Below are 23,145 nucleotides of genomic sequence, written 5' to 3' on the forward strand. Positions count from 1 at the left end.
TTTGGGAATTTTGCATTTTCTGTCCAGTCCCCATTATAAGTTATAATATACTTATGAAATATAGAAAATGTTTGTCTTTTAAACAATCAGGCGTCTTCTATGAGATCTCAAAATGTTTGCATAATAAAAGCTATTTATACTATAATTGTATCGATTTATATATTCAGTTTCCTTGTCTGTATGTTTGCTTATAACCGATTTTATTATTATGATTTGGAAGATTCTGTTACAAAGACTATCTGTGCAATTTGGATTTGTGTAGCTTAAATTTGTGTCGTATAAACATAAAAGTAATAACATGTAAATATGAAATAAAAGTAAAAATGAAATAAATACATAACAAGAATAAAACCTAGTTTTTCACTTATCCATGCAGAATTTGTACATTTTTGTCCTGACACGCGCATCTTAAAACCATGCAGTATTTAGTGAGTAAACTAAGTAAGTTGTATTCATGGAGAGTGCAGTGAAAAGTTCTTAAATTAATTTTGACCTTGCGACCTATAACCGAATCAAGAACGATTTTTTTTTGGAATTAATCATGCGACCATATACACGTAATCGCAATTGTAGTTTTACGTTTAGAAGAACAAAATAAACCATCACATAAGCAACTTGACAAAGATTACAGAGAACTTCCTATTCAGTTTAGATATCCCTCGTGCTTGCTAAACTTAAAACTTGTAGTCCTGCTCAAGTAAAATTTATCAACCAGATGTCAGTAAATTAATACATTTTATGAAAGCTTATACATTTGTCTATGGCTACAGGTAAAACATCCACAGTTCCCATTTTGATAATTGATACATCATTTTTGAAGATTCCTGTTTATTATCTTTTATTATATAACTATGCATATGACGAAAATAGGCTCAATTGGATATGTTTTGCTTAGTTATTTTGAGTAAAAGACATAGAAAGTTACTAATATCTTAACATACTGCAATAGATAAAAAAATTTAACTATCAAATGGTTTATACCATAAAAGGATCAAATATACATCACATCCATTCAGTTTTAAATGCTACAAAATGACTCAAGTTTAAGTTTGTGATAGGAGTGTGTGATATTTCAATGGAGTATCTATGGTATTTGCATCTATGATTAAAGATATCCATGTTAATCTAATTGTCCACATTATGATTGATAGTTCATGTAGTTGTAACGCTATACTCACGTTGTGCTTCTTTTCATGCCAATAATGATAAATGACTCCTAAACATATAAATTATCTTAAAACTGAGTATTCATCCCAGAGAAGTGATTTTTTTCATAGGAATGTAATACCTTATACATGAATAAAAATAAAATTACTACTTCTAAATGATCGATATACATGTACATGTAAAACGAATTACCAGACTAATTTTAAGGATTGTCAGTTTTTATTTATATTGACGCGGTGGCCGTATAGAGGTTAGAAACTAGTTAGTAACTAGTTTCTAAATAAGGAAGTGGTCTGAGGTGTGCGAAACTGACTGAATTTTCAATTGCATGCTACAGTGTTCTTGGTACCATATTGTACTTGATTGTTGAAAAGTTTCAAACTCAAATCTTATATCAATTAAATATATATAATATATATATGCAAGGAGGCTTGCAATGGAATTTATTATATAAAGTTATAAAACATTTGTCACATACATGGTAAGGCAAAGAAAAATGACACATACTTTATACAGATGTCTGTAATAGTCTTGTATCTTGTGGAAGGTTAAAATTGTAAAAAACTTGACCATGGTTTTAGCATTGACTATTTCTTTGCCTGGTTATGGTTGTTCAAGGATTCTAAGTATTTAAGCGTTACTTCACAAAAAGGTCATTGCTTTGAAATGAATTCAAATGGTCAACGTGACATTTGAATTATATAAAGTGTTTGTTAGTATTGTACAATTGATAATTTATTAAGACGGATTCGACTTACCGCCACATTTTACTATGTGTCACGTGCTATCGATTTACATGTATGGTGATTTTAATTTCGAAAACCAATCGTGTGAAGAAATATTTGAAAAAGATGACCGTGTAGTAGTTTGCCAAAGGGCCTAATTGATACATTTTAAGATGTGTTTTATGTCGAGTACTGTCAGAAAAATCGGATTAATTGAATACGGTAAGTTTTCTGTTTGTTTGTTTTTATTTGTATTTGTTAAATTCAGATACATTGTATTTGCGCAACAAAAATATATATAATATTTGATTAAAGAGCGATAGTTGATTAGCTTGTTCTGAACTATAAAAATAAAACAGTGTCAAATGATAACACAATTTGCGCATCCTTGAACAATTTGAATAAAAATTTACATCATATTGTTCAATTGCATCACTTAAGAAAATAAGCTTTGTTGTAACCATGGAAACTGTCACAGCAACGCTGTTTGATTGATTGATAAAAAAATAGAAAGGGGAGATCACTTGAAAGAAATGGAAAAAAGCAAAACATATTTGAAAATAGGAGACTCGGTTGCATAGATTTTGTTCCCAAGATATCGTGATAAGTGTGGCATCTCCAATAAAAAGCACATAATATATTTAATCAAGATTAACTTGTACATATTAAATGTCTGCTTTGTCTCAGTCGCGGAGTAGTTTCTTAACAATACTTTGTGTTCACGCTGTAGCCCTTTAAATATTACTAGAATGTTGATTTCTGCTATTTGCGGTACTGGATTGCAAAGAAGATTGATTGCATTAATAGAAACCGTTCACACAGGCTCATTAAAACTAAAACTTTAATTTCATCATCTTTATTGGTGGAAAACCTTTTTGTATTACTTAAGATTATTGTTGACTTACATTTAATAATTTTTCATATAATATTTCAGGACAATGAACTTCTATCTGCACTTCCTTTTACTTGCAACATGTATACCAGCAACAGTTTATTCTCAGTCTGAACCTAGAAGTGACGGCCCTGCACTGGTTGATGATTCAAGAAGTAGAGAATTACCGACGCGGTATTTAGATCCTCGAAGAAGGATTGATCCATTAGACGTTTATACAGGCACATCTGAACGTAGTATACCCTATGAAAGAAGATCCTCAAGCTATGTTGAAGATAGATTTGAGCCAGATAGACCACCATATAGATCAAGCCGGAGAAGACCCTTTCCAAGAACACCACCATTAGGTAGACGTTATGGTAGGCGACGAAGACGACCTTCATCTCCGCCTCGACGTGGTAGAGTACGGCCTAGAGCAAGAAGAAGACCATCTTATGATCCATTCTTCCGGGAATTTGAACCACCAAGAGCAGGCAGACGTTTTAGACCCCGCAGGACATTTCGTCCGAGACCAAGACGCATACGTCCCAGAGGCCCACGGAGAAGAGGGCCGCGAGAATATTATAGTCGAGATAGAGATGATCAATATAGATCAAGAGATGACGTTGCAGTAGAGCGTTCACCTAGTTTTAGTGAAAGAAGATTAGATGATGAATCATACATAGGAGGAAGAAGGGGTACATTTAATCGAACAGTAAGTGGCCGTCCGAGGGAGAGATTACCCTTGCGCAGAGGTCCTCCGATCCGAGACAGGCGAGTAGAAACTACTTTTTCAGAAGAACGCCCATATATAGATGCAAGATTGAGACGTCCGCCGCGACATCCACGCACAGAAACCCAAACTGAATTTGAACGAGATAGATTCATATTTGAAAGACTCCCATATGAACGTTTATCTGACAGAATGATAGATCGGCGCACCGAGGGAGTTCTTCCGCCGTATGATGCAACAGAAGAATCACGAACGTCATATAGAGCCCCGCGGCATCGTGAGACTGATATATCAACATCAGATTTCTTTGATATTCACAACTCCTTCGACAGATTAGGTCCATTAGATACAACAAAACCGGCGCCCTTATTTGAAAGAAATGTGCCTCTGAGAGAGGAAAGAATTGATTCAAGTATATTAGACCCAGTGCCTAGTTACAAAATAATACAACCGTCTTCAAACGAAAATCCGCAGGTTCAGACAATAGACAGACTAAGTGCTATCGCCGATCAAAATCCATCTGATCTTGTGGGAACTGATTTAAAATTACAGGCAGACGGTTTTATAAATAAACCGGAATCAAGTCATAGCAACAGCCAATCTGTTAAATCAAAACCGGACGGATTTCTCACACATCGATCTAATACAAAATCTTCAGTCACAAGCCACTCCACTCCAAATACTACGCTTCTTAGTGAAACAGTCCAACGTGCAGTTTTATCCGAAGAGATAATTGATAAAGAGCCAATAAAAAGGTTTGGTAAGATTTCCGAAATAAGTGTCAACGAAAGAAGTACAGCTAAATCTACGGATGGAATTCTGGCTACAACAACCATGTCGGTCAAATTAGCCATCAGTAGCTCAAAGCCATCAGCTGAAGTTTCAAAAGAAAAAAACATTCAACAAAATAAACCTACACGAGTCGTTGGATTATCAAACATATTATCAAGAAAACATCCAAAGTTTTTTAATATACCATTGCCAATCCCAAAATCAAGTTTAGTTGTAAATTTAGCAAAAGAAAGCGACAGTAAAACCACCTTAAGGCCAATTGACGTGACAACAACAAAACCATTGAAAGTTGAATTAAATAGGTTAAATACTCTAAGTACGCAAACACAAACCAAAGTTCTAAAACCAAAATACACTGAACATTCTTCCAACAACATAATTCCAGTCAAAAATAATGACGTCCGTGAAAATGCAGAAACCGATATAATGATGAATTCGCTTGTAAACACGAATGCTGTAAAAGCAAGCCAAACGCCTGTAGAAATTGAAAGATCACACGCAAAGTTGTCTGAGGTTAGCCTTTCGGAAAGCAGTCAACCTGTCAATTCGCATGTGCAAGTCCTAACATCCAAAGTAAATTCGTCAGTTCGTCAACCGTCTTCCACTGTTTCTCAAAGGGTGAACAAAGATACAGGTAGATCTTCCGACAGTCAACTGAAAGATCAAATATCAAGTTCAAGTCGAATTGCGGAAGATGATTTAAGAACTGATACGAGAAGTCGACCTTTGATATCAACGCGACATAGAGGTGATGGTCTGCTACCAAGAAGAGAAATAAGACGCCGCACTTTTCCATCAAAAACTGTATACAGGGATGAATCATTGGTTCCGGAACGCGATATATTACCTGCTGACAGACCAATAAGCAAAGAAACAGCACCTATTCGGCAACCAACACGAGGTGGGTTCATAGATGACCCATTATCAGAAAGTGACCATTCTTCCCCCTATATACCAACGCGGGATGACATTATCTCTCCACTTAAGCGTCGAATTCCATCACGGCATTATTACAGAGATGAATTACCCCTTATAGATCGTGACATATTTAGTCGTGAAAGAGTCCTTAGAAAAGACATGCCGCCAGTTAGTCGCCGTTTCCCAGGACGGAGAAGATATATACCTGAACCACTAATACCAGATGACGATACTCCGATATCAGTTAGATCAAGCAGGGGTGAACGAATAATGTCACCGCGTCGACGTCGACCGATAAGACGTCTTTCTAGTGATGAAAGAGGAATGTCTGAAGGAGAAGAACTTACACCTGTAAGACGCCGTCGTCTCCCTTCAACAGAAAGATACAGAGAAGAGTTACCGCTATCTGCAGGTGTAAGGTCTTTGAGAGACGAAAGGCCTACACGACGTCGCCGAATACCGTCGAGATCATTTGATGAAGATCTCTCAAACGTTGCTGGTGAAAGGCGTGGCGCTGTAGGCATTCCTGCAAGGCGCCGATATCTTGAAAGTGATATTAGAGAGGCACCAACTTTTTCCCGTCGTCGAGAAACAAGAAGATTGCTAGGAAGAGAAAGACTAGCAGACAGACCATTTAGGGAAGAAGAAGAACCAACGAGGCGGGGTCGCTCTCCTGCTCCTGATGAAGAAATTAGAGCGGTACCAAGAGAAGACGAACCACTCAGACGTCGTAGCCCTATATCTCCTGAGGAAAGACTTAGAGATGTGCCAAGAGAAGAATTTCTACTCAGGCGTCGTCGCCCTCCACCCTCCGAGGAAAGACGTAGAGATATGCCAAGAGAAGATATGCGAATGAGGCGTCGTCGCCTTCGAACTCCCGAGGAACGAGTAAGAGCTGTGTCAAGGGAAGACTTGCCATTGAGACGTCTTCGCCTTCCACCACATGAGGAAAGACTCAGAGAGGTACCAAGAGAAGAATTACCAATAAGGCGTCGACGCCTTATTCCTTCCGAAGAAAGACCTAGAGCGGTGTTTCGAGAGGAAGATTCATTGATGCGTCGCCGTCTTCCACCTCTTCCGTCTCCAGATGTACGACCAATTGATGAAACAAGAGATCGCTCTTCAGCAATAAGAGATAGAACACGTAGTCGGGAATATTTACCACCAAGACGTAGGGATTTTGTGTCAGACATATTAAGAGATGGGCGGAGACCAAGAAAAGAGGAATCTTTCTCCGAGGAACCGGATGTCAGTCGGCGGCGACTGCGTCCACGAGAACGTTCATATAGAATCCGACGATTAGAAACTGATGATGTACCTGTTACAAGTATTCGTTCGGTAGAAATATCCCCAAGAAGAGATGTTTACGACACTGCCAGAGATGAAATACAAACCGCCTCTACAATAGCTCCAGTGGAAACAACAACTGAGGAAAGACTTAGATTAGGAGCAGTCCGTGCACGTGGAGGTGAAAATGGATTCCCCGTTCACGGAGGTTATTGTCCTGGAGATCGATGTGCAGATGGTGGCCTCGCAGCCGGGGTTCAAAATGGAACGGGAACGGGAACTTTAGCATTATTTCTTGAGCGACAACGAACTGGTGAAAATGAAGATATTGCAGCTTATGAGAGGGATTTGAGGCCTCGGAGGACCACTTTGGTCGTTTAATCATATGTTATGTCCAGTGATGTTAAATTTCAAAACAAACAAATAATGTAATAAATTTGTTTGAAAATCAAACTACAGACGTTAATATTAATTGGATATATTTTAGGCATAAACTTTTTAATTTACTTGTAGAACACATTTCCGAAGAAAACATGAACAGTTGTAGTTTTACACTTCAAATCTTGACACTAATTTGCTAATGAATAGTTAAAAATATGGGTATTGTAATTGATGGATGTAATAATTAGTTTCCATTCATGCATTATATAAGGCACAAGCAGATATCGACCTTCCGTGAGCTAGTTAGCTTCTTCAAAATTTCACATAAAAGAATATATAGTCCCTGCCGGAAGGTCCCGATTTATGCAAATGATAATACAGAACTTTACGCCAATTTAAGTGTCATTATAAAAATCAATTTCAAGCACATTGCATATTAAGAACTCAAGTTATGTGATAAACAAAAATCCATGTCTGATATGTCAAGTTTATATTTAAATAAATAATTCTTTTAAAGTTCACTGTATATAAAGAATTTAATACAAGCGCAATGTGAATAAAGATTACCATGTCAAGCTCACAGAGTAGCAAGAATATTATTGATGTTGATATTGAAGAGTTAAGATTCAGCATTAATAACCAACTGGATTTAATTTGTGAATTTAATGTTTAATATTAGAGTGACAACAATAAGTTATGCATCGCATAATAAAGAAAATGGAACTTAAAAAAGAGGGTGTTGCTTTTAAAATATATAGAAAATATTGAAAAAGAAACGATATATCAACTATGAAAACAAGTTTTTAGAGGTTTTGAATTTTAGCCCTTCGATTAGAATATGGATCAAGCTTTTTAATACAAATGTTGAGTCTTGTAAAATAGTAAATGGACATATGACAGACTGTCACTATACCTGCTCATTCTATGTGCTGAAATTATTCCAATGTTGATCAGAATTAGTCATAATTAAAAAAGGTATCAGAATTCATGGCAAATAAAGTGTCCCAATATGCATATGATACTAGCTTATTTCTAGAGAAAGCTTTAAAAAGCATAATGTTTTTTTTTAATTCATGTAAATCTATCAGACTTGTTATTCATACAGTAAAAGAGACTAAACTGGTCTGGTCCGGTTCACACAAAGCTATAATGAGATCTGTCCAGAGTACAACCTTGCTTGGAATAGTTTAACATTTACTCTTTTAGGTATTAAGATTTCATCAGATTTAAGCCAAACAATAAATCTAAATTACGATGCAAAAATTCAAGAATTAAAGAAACTTTTCGCTAATTTATCCAAAATAATTATCTCCCCTATTAAAAGACTTGTAGTTTCAAAATTTTTGTCACTTGCCAAACTTAATCTTTTATCTGTCTTTAGAAAAAAAACTTGATACAAAATATTTTCTTCAAATATCTTTAGAATGAAGGTATGGATAAAGTTAAGTTAAGGAATATAGTATTGTAAGAAATCACAGATTGTCATTTCTTAGCTTGTATAATTCGTTGCAGAGTTCATGAAATTGTTAAACATGTAGGCATTTACCTTGTTAACTGTGAGTCTTTAAGAAATATCCTACAATATCACTTACTATGTTACTTAATCTCATGTATTTAATGATTTCCTCCTTACATTTACACAAATTCATGGAGGCTGACATTTTTGTTGTTGTTGTTGTAGTTGGTGACTCTGCGATTTTTATGTTTATGTGATAATTACTCATTATAGGACTGACTTAACCAATAGGAAATATGCCTTTATATTATTTCGTCTCAGAAACACTTCACAGTCACTTGAAATTATGAATTATTGTTATATTTTACGATTTTGCTTTTGAATAGCTAAGTTCCATTTCGAGCGTCTGTAACTCAGCCGCCGTTCAGTAACCTATTTTTGTTGATTATATGAAGATCAGTCACTTTTTGTCATAGTGTTGTATATCAAAATGATTGTTATTTTACCAAGCATTGTATTTTTATAAGTTTTACATACATATTACTTACTGTTGATGAGTAAAAGTCATTATATCATGAGTGGAGTCTCAGAAAATGACCGGTAGTTTGTAATTCCTGCCGTTTACCGTTCATTGATTTCATTGGCTAACGGTCGCCGGACAGTAATTTATTGGTTAAAAGGGTCACACCCCTCTTCCTGAGACTCCATCCATTGGTTGTTTTAGATCACGTGACACGGACCAAAGCTTATAAAACGGGCGGCGACCAGTAAAAATTCAGTTGCGTACGGTTCTTTGACCGGCAATATTTGAAAAGTCAAAGAGTATACTTAATAGTATAAAGTAAGTCCGTCTAACCATCCGTCCATTATGTCCGTATTTATTAGTATTTGAATTGTGTCCACTGGTGTTAGATCTAGTATCGGATAAGAATCTATTGAAATTAATTCGTTAATAAATTATCGTCTGCAATATTATACTGTAAAGATTTATTTAGATGCTAATAATTATTTATAATTATTAGTCAACATCTTCGTATAATAATAATAGATTTTTATGAATTGTTTAAAAAAATAAAACTATTGTTAACTTTAAAACTCTTCTTGATAATTCTGACTACCGCCGGCTATTACAGTATACAAGTTTGGATGTTTAAAACGACTGACCTTTAGATGTTTTATGAATAGTCTAAGGGTCACATGGATAAGGCGACTTAAACATTCAAAAAATGATTTGTATGGAATAAATTTGAAGCATTTATCTAGAAACAATCTTTTAAACTTAAAAACTTTAAAAATCGTGGCATAAGTATATTAATCTAACTGAATTAAGTTGAGTTTTTTGACATTCTAAAACCACACCTCCAAAAATACTATACGTAGCCTATTTCAACCATTCCAAGAAATAAAAATTGTTTTTTTTAAATAAAGTCTGAAGTACTCAGGTTAAACACATATAGATGGCACAACAGCCTTTTTCATATTTCTGTTTTTCGTCTACCCATTTTATACCCAACAGTCAATTCATATAGATTGTATATAGTTTAATATATGGTTCTGCAAAACTCAAACTTGATAGAAAACATTTTAGAGATTGCAATAATCTGTTTTTCAGTATTTTCTTTTCCTAAAAGTTCATTTGTACACACGTATTTATTCTGATTATCCCACCGTTTAACTTTATTGACAGATTCAACATGAAGTAAAGTATACGTTTTAAAATTGCTAAATTAAAATTATTTCATTTCAAAATTACAAAATGAAATCTGGAAATCTCATTAGCCATTCTAAAATGCAATGAAAAGTTAGTTTTTTTATCATTCTAAGAGAGTTCTGAACTAGAATGTAAAATGATGGTTATTGCCATTATGAAATAAAACGTTAAGGATAGTTCTAAAATAAAATGTACAAGATAGTTCTTAAACTTCTAGTTTAATTGCGCATATACATTTTGTATTTCAGTTTGTTTAACAATACTTCTTGCATTCAGATCGTATTTTACATGTTCTAGTGAACAGTTTATTTTACGTCAGACCTTACTGAGTTTATTTAACACAAGATCTTAGTTTTAAATTTTGTTCAAAATAGCGAGAATAATATCAAAAACTAATATCGTACCCTTAGTTTATAATGTTCGATAAGTGTCTTATATATTTTATGTTCGATAAGTGTCTAATATATTATATATATGTAATTTAATTTAATTTTAATTTTTTTTTTTTAATATATCAAATGATTTTTGATTTGTTCAACTGACACATTGTTTATAATTATTATTATATATTTATCAAGTATTTATAGAAATAATTGCCTTACCAACTACGCAGATGTTGGTAATAGAATTTGAGTTATACATTTCACTTACCCAAACACTACAGGTTTGTTTAGAAACACATACATCTTAAAGTGTTCCATTTTTTCAAGATTAATAACCTTACAAGAAATTATTGTGTTATACTGTAATGCAAGCTATGCTAACATTTTAATATGACTTTGCATGGAAAACTAAAAACTAACATTTACAAATTAACCAGCTTTACTTCTGCCGAGTATCTTTTTTAAAGATATTTCTTGTAAACAATTATCCACAGGCGATGTAACATTGTATATAGTTTATAAAACTGAAGGAAATTTACAAGGAAGTTTTTTCATCCCATTATGTTCGAGTACGGGCCTTTTCATGTTTTAATGCACATTACAACAATCTCTGAACACTACTTGTACAATTAACAAATGTTTGAATATTTAGAACCCTCTAAAAAATTTATGACATTGTCCATCATTCAAAAGGCTTGTTGCATGATAGTATAGAAGAACATAATGAGCAATATCAAATATTATGTGTTAAGGAACTTTATAATATTTTGCTTTACATAAATGTTTCATTAACTCACACAATTTATATTTTTGCTTACACACCTCCTCTATTGTTTGTGACAGGTCTATATTTTTCGGATAGACCTGTTTAAACAAAAGAAAATCCGTTATAAGGTCTATCTTTTGCACGTGCACAGGTCTGTTCTAGTCAGACAGACCCGGTCATGTAAAACACGTGAAAAATAGACCTGCCTATGAGCAGACAAAGAAAACGTGAAACGAAATCAAAAAAATAAAAAGTGAAATAAAATGTAAATGATTAACATGATGTTCCTGTCTTACAAAATCGGGATACATTTTTTAAACAATATAATGTTTATTGAATGCACTAAGCAATTATTCCAGCATCCCTATATTTAATCTTTGAATAAAAATAATGGATAGCATGTCAAAGTAAGGACACATTTAACATTTAATTAATCGCGTCATTTTTCGAAGTAAAGAGATATCTAAGTGGTTCTTCTGTCATTTAGTTCACAATATAACAAAAATGGACGCTTCTCTATGAAACTATAGTAGTAATCACAGCATACTTATTACGATTTTAAATCACCTAATCCAAACATCTTAACATTTCTAGAAAATTCGCAATACATAAAAATTGTACCAAACATTCATACCGAAAAAAAATATATAAAAAATATGTCCGTTTCACAACTTTTCACCATTTCATATACGCTTCGCATTAGAAACCGCAGCTACCCACAGTTAATAGCAAAGTCCCTGGTAGCATTCCCACCCGCGGGATCAATCAGATTGTTAAATCCCCGTTAGCCCACGCCCCCTCTCATTGAGTTAGGCTTTATCCTGCTTTTTTATTAAACCGGAGAAAATCAAAAATGATTTCTCCTGAAAACCTTCGAAGCCAGGGCTTGTTTCAAAGAGTGATACACAACAACGTTTAATAATTTTATATTGATAGAATCCAAATCTTGCTTATAGTGACATGCATATACAAGTATACTTAACGTGGAGGCACATCTTCTATTAGTATTTCAAATATCGATGATAGAAATGTATTATTCGGATATCATTAAAAAAATTCTTGAAAAAAAAAAAAATGATTTAGTATAAAAAATTTATGATGAACGATCATATTTTATTCTTGAACACTTCATAATCTGCTACATAAAATATAATTTCGGTTCATGTATCATACACTTGCCAACAATATACATATGTAAGTCATTCGTGGTCTGCTAGGTATCCGGACATTGCCCTTCGGACATTTGCCCCCTCGGAAGTTTGCCGCAGTCATATGTCCCCCTCATATCTTTGGAAGGGGCGGACAGTTCCCCCTCCCTGTTTTAAAAATAGTAAAGTATTAAATTGTTTTCTACCAAAATTCATCGCCTATTGTCGATATTTCAGTGTGCTTAAAGCTGCACGCCAAAATATTTCAAGAAAATCAATATTGAGAAATTTTAAGGAAGGTAAAAACATTCAAGGCCCAAGTTATATTTTTCATGTTATTTGTGGTTTAAGACTGATTTTGCAGTATTTTATTACAATATTTCTATAATGTTTACATTGACATACAAAAAATATATACACGAGATTACCTCTGGCAAGTGACAAGTCGCAACAGCAAAACTAGAAATGTGTCCATAGGACACGGGTGCCCCCACCGCGCCACTGTTCTGTCAATCTTATGACTCTAGGTCAAATATTTTTTGAAAACTAAAAATCTTTTACTAAGTAAAGGGCAACAACTTTACAAATACTGAATAATTCCACAAGCAAACCACATGGTGCATAAGTACACATTCTGACCATTATTCTTGTAAACTTTCAGGCCTACAAGTGAAATACTTTTTGAGCTATGCATGAACAAGTTGAAAATTGCAAATATATACTACTGTAAGTCAAGGGCAATAACTCTTACAAAACTGAAAAAAATCCACATGCAAAGAACAATTAAACATTTACTCTTTTAGGTATTAAGATTTCATCAGATTTAAGCCAAACAATAAATCTAAATTACGATGCAAATATTCAAGAATGAAAGAAAAGTTTCGCTAATTTATCCAAAAGAATTATCTCTTCCTATTTAAAAACTTGTAGTTTCAAAATCTCTGTCACTTACCAAACTTAATCTTTTAACCGACTTTAGAGGAAAAAATAACTTAATACAAAATATTTTCTTCAAATATGGATAAAGTTAAGTTAAGGAATATAGTATTGTAAGAAATCACAGATTGTCATTTCTTAGCTTGTATAATTCGTTGCAGAGTTCATGAAATTGTTAAACATGTAGGCATTTACCTTGTTAACTGTGAGTCTTTAAGAAATATCCTACAATATCACTTACTATGTTACTTAATCTCATGTATTTAATGATTTCCTCCTTACATTTACACAAATTCATGGAGGCTGACATTTTTGTTGTTGTTGTTGTAGTTGGTGACTCTGCGATTTTTATGTTTATGTGATAATTACTCATTATAGGACTGACTTAACCAATAGGAAATATGCCTTTATATTGTTTCGTCTCAGAAACACTTCACAGTCACTTGAAATTATGAATTATTGTTATATTTTACGATTTTGCTTTTGAATAGCTAAGTTCCATTTCGAGCGTCTGTAACTCAGCCGCCGTTCAGTAACCTATTTTTGTTGATTATATGAAGATCAGTCACTTTTTGTCATAGTGTTGTATATCAAAATGATTGTTATTTTACCAAGCATTGTATTTTATAAGTTTTACATACATATTACTTACTGTTGATGAGTAAAAGTCATTATATCATGAGTGGAGTCTCAGAAAATGACCGGTAGTTTGTAATTCCTGCCGTTTACCGTTCATTGATTTCATTGGCTAACGGTCGCCGGACAGTAATTTATTGGTTAAAAGGGTCACACCCCTCTTCCTGAGACTCCATCCATTGGTTGTTTTAGATCACGTGACACGGACCAAAGCTTATAAAACGGGCGGCGACCAGTAAAATTCAGTTGCGTACGGTTCTTTGACCGGCAATATTTGAAAAGTCAAAGAGTATACTTAATAGTATAAAGTAAGTCCGTCTAACCATCCGTCCATTATGTCCGTATTTATTAGTATTTGAATTGTGTCCACTGGTGTTAGATCTAGTATCGGATAAGAATCTATTGAAATTAATTCGTTAATAAATTATCGTCTGCAATATTATACTGTAAAGATTTATTTAGATGCTAATAATTATTTATAATTATTAGTCAACATCTTCGTATAATAATAATAGATTTTTATGAATTGTTTAAAAAAAATAAAACTATTGTTAACTTTAAAACTCTTCTTGATAATTCTGACTACCGCCGGCTATTACAGTATACAAGTTTGGATGTTTAAAACGACTGACCTTTAGATGTATTATGAATAGTCTAAGGGTCACATGGATAAGGCGACTTAAACATTCAAGAAATGATTTGTGTGGAATAAATTTTGAAGCATTTATCTCGAAACAATCTTTTAAACTTAAATATGTTTAAAATTCGTGGCATAAGTATATTAATCTAACTGAATTAAGTTGAGTTTTTTGACATTCTAAAACCACACCTCCAAAAATACTATACGTAGCCTATCTCAACCATTCCAAGAAATAAAAATTGTTGTTTTTTTTTAATAAAGTCTTAAGTACTCAGGTTAAATACATATAGATGGCACAAAAGTCTATTCCATATTTCTGTTTTTCCTCAACCCATTTTATACCCAACAGTAATTTCATGATTAAATTGTATATAGTTTAATATATGGTTCTGCAAAACTCAAACTTGATAGAAAACATTTTAGAGATTGCAATAAACTGTTTTTTAGTATGTTCTTTTCCTAAAAGTTCATTTGTACACTATTTTTTAATTCTGATTATCCCACCGTTTAACTTTATTGACAGATTCAACATGAAGAAAAGTATACATTTTAAAATTGCTAAATTGAAATTATTTCATTTTAAAATTACAGAATGAAATCTGGGAATCTCATTGGCCATTATAAAATTAAATGAAAAGTTAGTTTTTGTCATTCTAGGAAAGTTCTAAACTAGAATGTTAATGATTGTTATTACCATTATGAAATAAAACGTAAAGGATAGTTCTAAAATAAAATGTACAGGATAGTTCTTAAACTTCTAGTTAAATTGCGCATATAATTATTTAAGTTTGTTTCACAATACTTCTTGTATTCAGATCGTATTTTACATGTTCTAGTGAACAGTTTATTTTACGTCAGACCTTACTGAGTTTATTTAACACAAGATCTGAGTTTTAAAATTTTGTTCAAAATAGCGAAAATAATATCAGAAACTAATCTCGTACCCCTAGTTTATGATGTTCGATAAGTGTCTTATATATTTTATGTTCGATAAGTGTCTAACTTATATTATATGATTTTTGATTTGTTCATCTGATACATTGTTTATAATTGTTATTATAATTATATTTGTCAAGTATTTATAGAAATAATTGCCTTACCAACTACGTAGATGTTGGTATTAGAATATGAGTAATAATTTCACTTACCCAAACAATACACGTTTGTTTAGAAACACATACATCTTAAAGTATTCCATTTTTACAAGATTAATAACCTTACAAGAAATTATTGTGTTATACTGTAATGCAAGCTATGCTAACATTTTAATATGACTTTGCATGGAAAACTAAAAACTAACATTTACAAATTAACCAGCTTTACTTCTGCCGAGTATCTTTTTTAAAGATATTTCTTGTAAACAATTATCCACAGGCGATGTAACATTGTATATAGTTTATAAAACTGAAGGAAATTTACAAGGAAGTTTTTTCATCCCATTATGTTCGAGTACGGGCCTTTTCATGTTTTAATGCACATTACAACAATCTCTGAACACTACTTGTACAATTAACAAATGTTTGAATATTTAGAACCCTCTAAAAAATTTATGACATTGTCCATCATTCAAAAGGCTTGTTGCATGATAGTATAGAAGAACATAATGAGCAATATCAAATGTTATGTGATAAGGAACTTTATAATATTTTGCTTTACATAAATGTTTCATTAACTCACACAATTTATATTTTTGCTTACACACCTCCTCTATTGTTTGTGACAGGTCTATATTTTTCGGATAGACCTGTTTAAACAAAAGAAAATCCGTTATAAGGTCTATCTTTTGCACGTGCACAGGTCTGTTCTAGTCAGACAGACCCGGTCATGTAAAACACGTGAAAAATAGACCTGCCTATGAGCAGACAAAGAAAACGTGAAACGAAATCAAAAAAATAAAAAGTGAAATAAAATGTAAATGATTAACATGATGTTCCTGTCTTACAAAATCGGGATACATTTTTTAAACAATATAATGTTTATTGAATGCACTAAGCAATTATTCCAGCATCCCTATATTTAATCTTTGAATAAAAATAATGGATAGCATGTCAAAGTTAGGACACATTTAACATTTAATTAATCGCGTCATTTTTCGAAGTAAAGAGATATCTAAGTGGTTCTTCTGTCATTTAGTTCACAATATAACAAAAATGGACGCTTCTCTATGAAACTATAGTAGTAATCACAGCATACTTATTACGATTTTAAATCACCTAATCCAAACATCTTAACATTTCTAGAAAATTCGCAATACATAAAAATTGTACCAAACATTCATACCGAAAAAAAATATATAAAAAATATGTCCGTTTCACAACTTTTCACCATTTCATATACGCTTCGCATTAGAAACCGCAGCTACCCACAGTTAATAGCAAAGTCCCTGGTAGCATTCCCACCCGCGGGATCAATCAGATTGTTAAATCCCCGTTAACCCACTCCCCCTCTTTTTGAGTTAGGCTTTATCCTGTTTTTTATTAAACCGGAGAAAATCGAAACTGATTTCCCCTGAAAACCTTCGAAGCCAGGGCTTGTTTCAAAGAGTGATACACAACAACGTTTAATAATTTTATATTGATAGAATCCAAATCTTGCTTATAGTGACATGCATATACAAGTATACTTAACGTGGAGGCACATCTTCTATTAGTATTTCAAATATCGATGATAGAAATGTATTATTCGGATATCATTAAAAAAATTCTTGAAAAAAAAAAAATGATTTAGTATAAAAAATTTATGATGAACGATCATATTTTATTCTTGAACACTTCATAATCTGCTACATAAAATATAATTTCGGTTCATGTATCATACACTTGCCAACAATATACATATGTAAGTCATTCGTGGTCTGCTAGGTATCCGGACATTGCCCTTCGGACATTTGCCCCCTCGGAAGTTTGCCGCAGTCATATGCCCCCCTCATATCTTTGGAAGGGGCGGACAGTTCCCCCTCCCTGTTTTAAAAATAGTAAAGTATTAAATTGTTTTCTACCAAAATTCATCGCCTATTGTCGATATTTCAGTGTGCTTAAAGCTGCACGCCAAAATATTTCAAGAAAATCAATGTTGAGAAATTTTAAGGAAGGTAAAAACATTCAAGGCCCAAGTTATATTTTTCATGTTATTTGTGGTTTAAGACTGATTTTGCAGTATTTTACTACAATATTTCTATAATGTTTACATTGACATACAAAAAAATATATACACGAGATTACCTCTGGCAAGTGACAAGTCGCAACAGCAAAACTAGAAATGTGTCCATAGGACACGGGTGCCCCCACCGCGCCACTGTTCTGTCAATCTTATGACTCTAGGTCAAATATTTTTTGAAAACTAAAAATCTTTTACTAAGTAAAGGGCAACAACTTTACAAATACTGAATAATTCCACAAGCAAACCACATGGTGCATAAGTACACATTCTGACCATTATTCTTGTAAACTTTCAGGCCTACAAGTGAAATACTTTTTGAGCTATGCATGAACAAGTTGAAAATTGCAAATATATACTACTGTAAGTCAAGGGCAATAACTCTTACAAAACTGAAAAAAATCCACATGCAAAGTCCCAGGTGCATAGCTTCATAGTGATGTGAATCATTATTCCAGTAATTTAGCGATGTTGATCATTATTCCTGTAAAGTTGGTTGATTCTAACTCAAGCACTCAAGGCAAATAACAACATAATGAAACAGTTTTTACTAAGTCAAGGGAAATAACTCTACAAATACTGGATAAATCCACAAGCGAAACCCCAGGTGCAAAGCTAAATATGCTGAGAAACCTTCCCGTAAGGTTTAATGACTCTATGTCAAATCCTTTTTGAGTTACATGCGACACAAGTTGAAAATTGCAAAAAAATTCTAAGTCAAGGGCAATAACTCTAAAAATACTAAATAAATCCAGACGAAAATACACAGGTGCACAACGACACATGCTGATCAATATTCCTGTAAAGTTTCATGGCTCTAGGTCAAATACTTTTTGAGTTACATGCGACACAAGTTAAAAATTGCAAAATGTTACTAAGTCAAGGGCAATAACTCTAAAAATACTAAAAATAACCTGACGAAAATACACAGGTGCACAACTACACATGCTGATCAACATTCCTGTAAAGTTTCATGACTCTAGGTCAAATACTTTTTGAGTTACATGCGACACAAGTTAAAAATTGCAAAATGTTACTAAGTCAAGGGCAATAACTCTAAAAATAATAAAAATATCCAGACAAAAATACCCAGGTGCACAACTACACATGCTGATCAACATTCCTGTAAAGTTTCATGACTCTAGGTCAAATACTTTTTGAGTTACATGCGACACAAGTTAAAAATTGCAAAATGTTACTAAGTCAAGGGCAATAACTCTAAAAATAATAAAAATATCCAGACGAAAATACCCAGGTGCACAACTACACATGCTGATCAACATTCCTGTAAAGTTTCATGATTCTAGGTCAAATAGTTTTTGAGTTACATACGACACAAAAGTGAACGGAAGGACGGACGGACGGACGGACGGAAGGACGGACGGACAAGGGTAAATCTAAATGCCCGCCACTAAAGTGGGGGCACAAAAAGTGGGAGCAAACGTCCGAAGGGGCACCTGTCCGGATATAAATGTCCTAGAATTTGCAATGTCTGATACGAAATACTATCAACATAATTATTCATTCTTTAACATACCTTCCATTAAAGATCTATTCACTTTATTATTGACAATTTGCTGATTTAGCTTTTTGATTATTATTTTAAAGGGAAAAGCAAAATATATATTGTATTTAAGCAGAACGTTGATAAAAGCTTACCTGTATATGCGTTGTGTTAAAAAATAATATTTGTGCATTGCATCAGCCATAGCGCAAGCCAATACAGTTTTATGGTGTGTAAGTTGGATATCGGCCTCGTACATCGATCTTTCTGTTTAGGAAAGACCTGGTCACGGATTTCATGAAACACCTCGAGCGCTACGCGCTCTCGGTGTCACATGAAATTCGTGACCAGGTCTTTCCTAAACAGAAAGACCTCGTACTCGGTCGATATCCTATACATACTATATAGTTATCAACTCTATTACAAGTAGATAGTAACTGATAGCGAACAGCATGGATCCTGATCAGACTGCGCGGAAGCGCAGGCTGGTCTGGATCCATACTGGTCGCAAACTCATTATGTTGGTTTTGTCGTGACGCGGCTCAAATTGTGAAGTCCCTGTTAAGATCAGTGTTGATAATGAATTTCATCCAGAAAACAATAACAACACTGAAGTGATTTATAGGGCAACATTATCATTTGCCCCATTTGAGGTCGTTTGAAGAAATTATAAATTTGAGATCGAATATATGAAATTCTCGTCAAGTAATCACAAAATGTATTATAATATCATAGTATCTGTTTAACTAACTGGTTAAAAAAAACATGTTTGCTTTTTTGTAGGCATGATACAGTAATTTATTAAAATATTTTTCTTCAAATAAAAACAACACTCACGAGATGCAATAGAATACTCGTCACACCTTGACGTTGATTAATTTCTCTTTAATGGAGCTAGCGTACATTAACGATCAAAGGTTACAGCTTTAAACGCAATATAAATAAACAGTCAAATCATTCATTTAAATAGTGTTGAAACAATGCAATGTTGTGTCTTAGTATTGACTTATCACCTGTAATTAGACTGTTTGGGGACGCATCCATCACACCTTAGTTATTTTTGGTTTCGTTAACTTTTTTTCTTAAGCTTTTTAGTTTTGCTATAGGTGAGTCGTGGACAGCATTTGAAAAAAAGGTATGTTCGTTTGTGAATTTCCTTCTTGATATTTTTATGTTCTTCTTATTAATTATTTCAAGAATAATATTAGATATCATGTAATGAATAAGTTTGAGTATAGAGCAAATTACATATGCAAGTTCTTACCGGGAAATAAAAAAGAGAAATAGATCACCAATATATTAAGAAAAAATCTTATATTAGAACAAGAAAAAGGCAAAAGTTGTAACTATTTACACGATGGAAAATTTACGATTTAAATATTATACTCGTACAAGGAAAATTGTCACTTTAAAAGAATTAAGTTAATGCCACTGGAGGAAATGCCGAAGCTTAACATGCTTGTCTTTGGGAGAAGAACATGTGTTTCAAACTATTTTATTATCTAACTATTATTCATCAAGCTTCCAACATAAGACTTTTTTACGTGAACTTCCAATGTAAATATAGTTGATAAATATATAAGATGCAGCCTTTATGTAAATATGAGTTAACGTTTCATTTTTATATTGTTGTAGGGAAAATGATTCATCCACTTCCGGTCATTGTTGCTTTTTGCGTTCTAGCATTATGCAATGGCCAAGGTGAATATTTCATGTCCGGAGGAAGCGGGGGTTATAGTGGCGGAAGAGGCGGCTCATACATGGGAATGGACATGGGATCGTCTTACATGGGAGGAGATATGGGAAGGTCTTACATGGGAGGAGATATGGGTTCGTCTTATATGCGAGGAGGTATCGGATCGTCTTATATGGGTGGAGATAGCGGACCGTCGTTTATGGGAAGAGACACGGGACCATCGTTTATGGGACGAGACTCGCCATATATGGGTGGTTCTAGAGATCCGTATATAGGTAGTGGTTTTGGCGGAGATTCTTATACAAGAGGCCGTAGAGGAGACAGTGGTCGGTTTGATAGATATAGAGGAGATGCAGGGTCCCGATATCGCGATGGTATGGACAGACGCAGTAGTAGATCTAGTGGTAGGAGAGACGAAATTCCATCCGAAGGACACATTGGAGCCCGCGGTGGTCAGAATGGTTTTCCAGTTCAGGGAGGTTATTGTGCGGACTCTGGAACTGGTCCATGCAGTGATGGGGGACAAAGCGCTGGAGTTGGCAATGGATATGGAACAGGGACGAAAGCGGCTATGAATCGAAGGATGATGACGGGAGAAAATGAAAGTATCAGATTCTATGAAATGACTTCTGGTGGACCATCAACTGTTGGTGGAGGAATGGGTGGTCCACCTGGAATGGGTGGTCCTCCTGGGATGGGTGGTCCTCCTGGAATGATGGGAATGGGAGGTCCAATGGGAGGAGGTTATGGTCCACCAGGGGGCGGTTTTATGGGAGGGCCAAGCATGCCCTATTTCTAATATATTGTTATATTATTTGTTAATTAAATATTTAAGGACAAATTTTCGAGAAAGCTGCAATCACACTATACAAAACACTTGAAGTATTCGAATAATTATCAGAAAATATTTATTTGTGAAGCATCATTTCTATATTTCAACAAACAAACGTTGTGTCTAACTTAAACTAACTGAGACTGAGAATTAGCATATTCATTTTCTCGGTTTACATCGTTTCTTCGCAGATTTATCCCTAGCAAAAGAGGCAGTGTGACAATGTTTCACATAGATTTCTTGAATATTGAATATGGAAGTGGTGTGCTAGATCCATACCGTATTGCAGTCTCGGTTGTTTAGATGGGAAAACTTTAACCAAAAAAAGAATGTTATAAAAAGAATGTCATGAAAATGTCTATCAACATTGTAAATGCATGCGATGTGTTTGTGATATTCGATTACTTCCATATCAAAATATTCAATTCTGTGTTCTGCTAATGATACTTTGGGAAAATGAACATTGAATAAAGGTGTTTGTGTAGTTTATTTGTTTACCGTACTAGTTGTCTTCATTTATTTTCACTGTCTTGCAAGTTTATCGGAAACTAAAGCCATTAAAGTTTATGTATCCAAACAAAAATTAACTCATTACTAGCCAGATACCTTATATATTTAAAATACCGCATTGAAAAGTAGTATTGGAATGTTCTTTCAACCCTATGTTCCCGCTAGATTTCTACTACTATCACACACCTAACACCTCTATCCCCGTTAAATATAATTGTGATGACAAGTACCTAACATGTTGATCGTCATATCTCCTGACAAGTGTTTATCAACATATTTTCCAAGTACTTTAAGGTGGTTCACTCTGTTGTTATCTGTCTAAAACCTAAGATCATTTAAGTCAGCATACGCCTTTGCAGTTTGTTCCGATTCGCCCTAGATTCACCAAGTCAATATCTAGCGAACTTTCGACAGACTGTATCGGGGTACTTTTATTTGTAAATTTTCTTTCCTCAGTCTTTTTACATCATGTGGATAGAACTTTAACCTTTTGATATCAATTGTTAAAAAGCGTGGTCTTGATATCAATGTTTTCTAAATTATTACTGTTAATATTATGTTTGAAATTCTGCCGATCTTGTCAGTTAATAAAAAGTGTTTGCTTGTGTGCGAATGACCATACTTATGCCAACTTTGTAATATTCAACAATTCCTACAGGCTGTTCAGTCTTTACAATATGTCTGCAATAATCAAACTTAGAGAGAAAAAAAACATTCTACCGTTGCTGTATTGTGGTGAATAAATCATAACGTGACAGAGATTCAGCCTATCTTTACTTTATTTTTTTTCTCTCATGTGTTTTACCACCTTTTTAATGTTTCGGATTTGCTTAAACTTGTAATAATCCGAACATGATATAGAAGATTATAACTGTTTATGACTGTCTCTTCTAACTA

The 23,145-nt window shown here is 33.8% G+C and overlaps 2 protein-coding genes across 2 annotated transcripts; both read left to right on the plus strand.

Moving 5' to 3' along the window:
• Positions 1 to 1,962: 1,962 nt before the first annotated feature.
• Positions 1,963 to 7,173, plus strand: LOC132741133 (uncharacterized). Its single transcript, XM_060729226.1, has 2 exons — positions 1,963 to 2,114; positions 2,827 to 7,173. Exon 2 carries the CDS (start codon positions 2,831 to 2,833, stop codon positions 6,872 to 6,874), a length of 4,044 nt encoding a protein of 1,347 aa, XP_060585209.1. The 5' UTR covers positions 1,963 to 2,114; positions 2,827 to 2,830; the 3' UTR covers positions 6,875 to 7,173.
• Positions 7,174 to 20,187: 13,014 nt separating this feature from the next.
• On the plus strand, positions 20,188 to 21,958 carry LOC132741132 (uncharacterized). Its single transcript, XM_060729225.1, has 2 exons — positions 20,188 to 20,345; positions 20,846 to 21,958. Exon 2 carries the CDS (start codon positions 20,851 to 20,853, stop codon positions 21,703 to 21,705), a length of 855 nt encoding a protein of 284 aa, XP_060585208.1. The 5' UTR covers positions 20,188 to 20,345; positions 20,846 to 20,850; the 3' UTR covers positions 21,706 to 21,958.
• The last annotated feature ends 1,187 nt before the right edge of the window (positions 21,959 to 23,145 follow it).

Source organism: Ruditapes philippinarum, unplaced genomic scaffold (genome assembly GCF_026571515.1).
Source record: "Ruditapes philippinarum isolate M1 unplaced genomic scaffold, ASM2657151v2 ctg6098_1_1_1_1, whole genome shotgun sequence".
NCBI classification, from domain to species: Eukaryota; Metazoa; Mollusca; class Bivalvia; order Venerida; family Veneridae; genus Ruditapes; species Ruditapes philippinarum.

What these genes read in the sequence shown, in the direction of transcription:
- LOC132741133 (XM_060729226.1), top strand. Translation starts at nt 2,831, where the DNA reads ATGAACTTCTATCTGCACTTCCTTTTACTTGCAACATGTATACCAGCA.
- LOC132741132 (XM_060729225.1), top strand. Translation starts at nt 20,851, where the DNA reads ATGATTCATCCACTTCCGGTCATTGTTGCTTTTTGCGTTCTAGCATTA.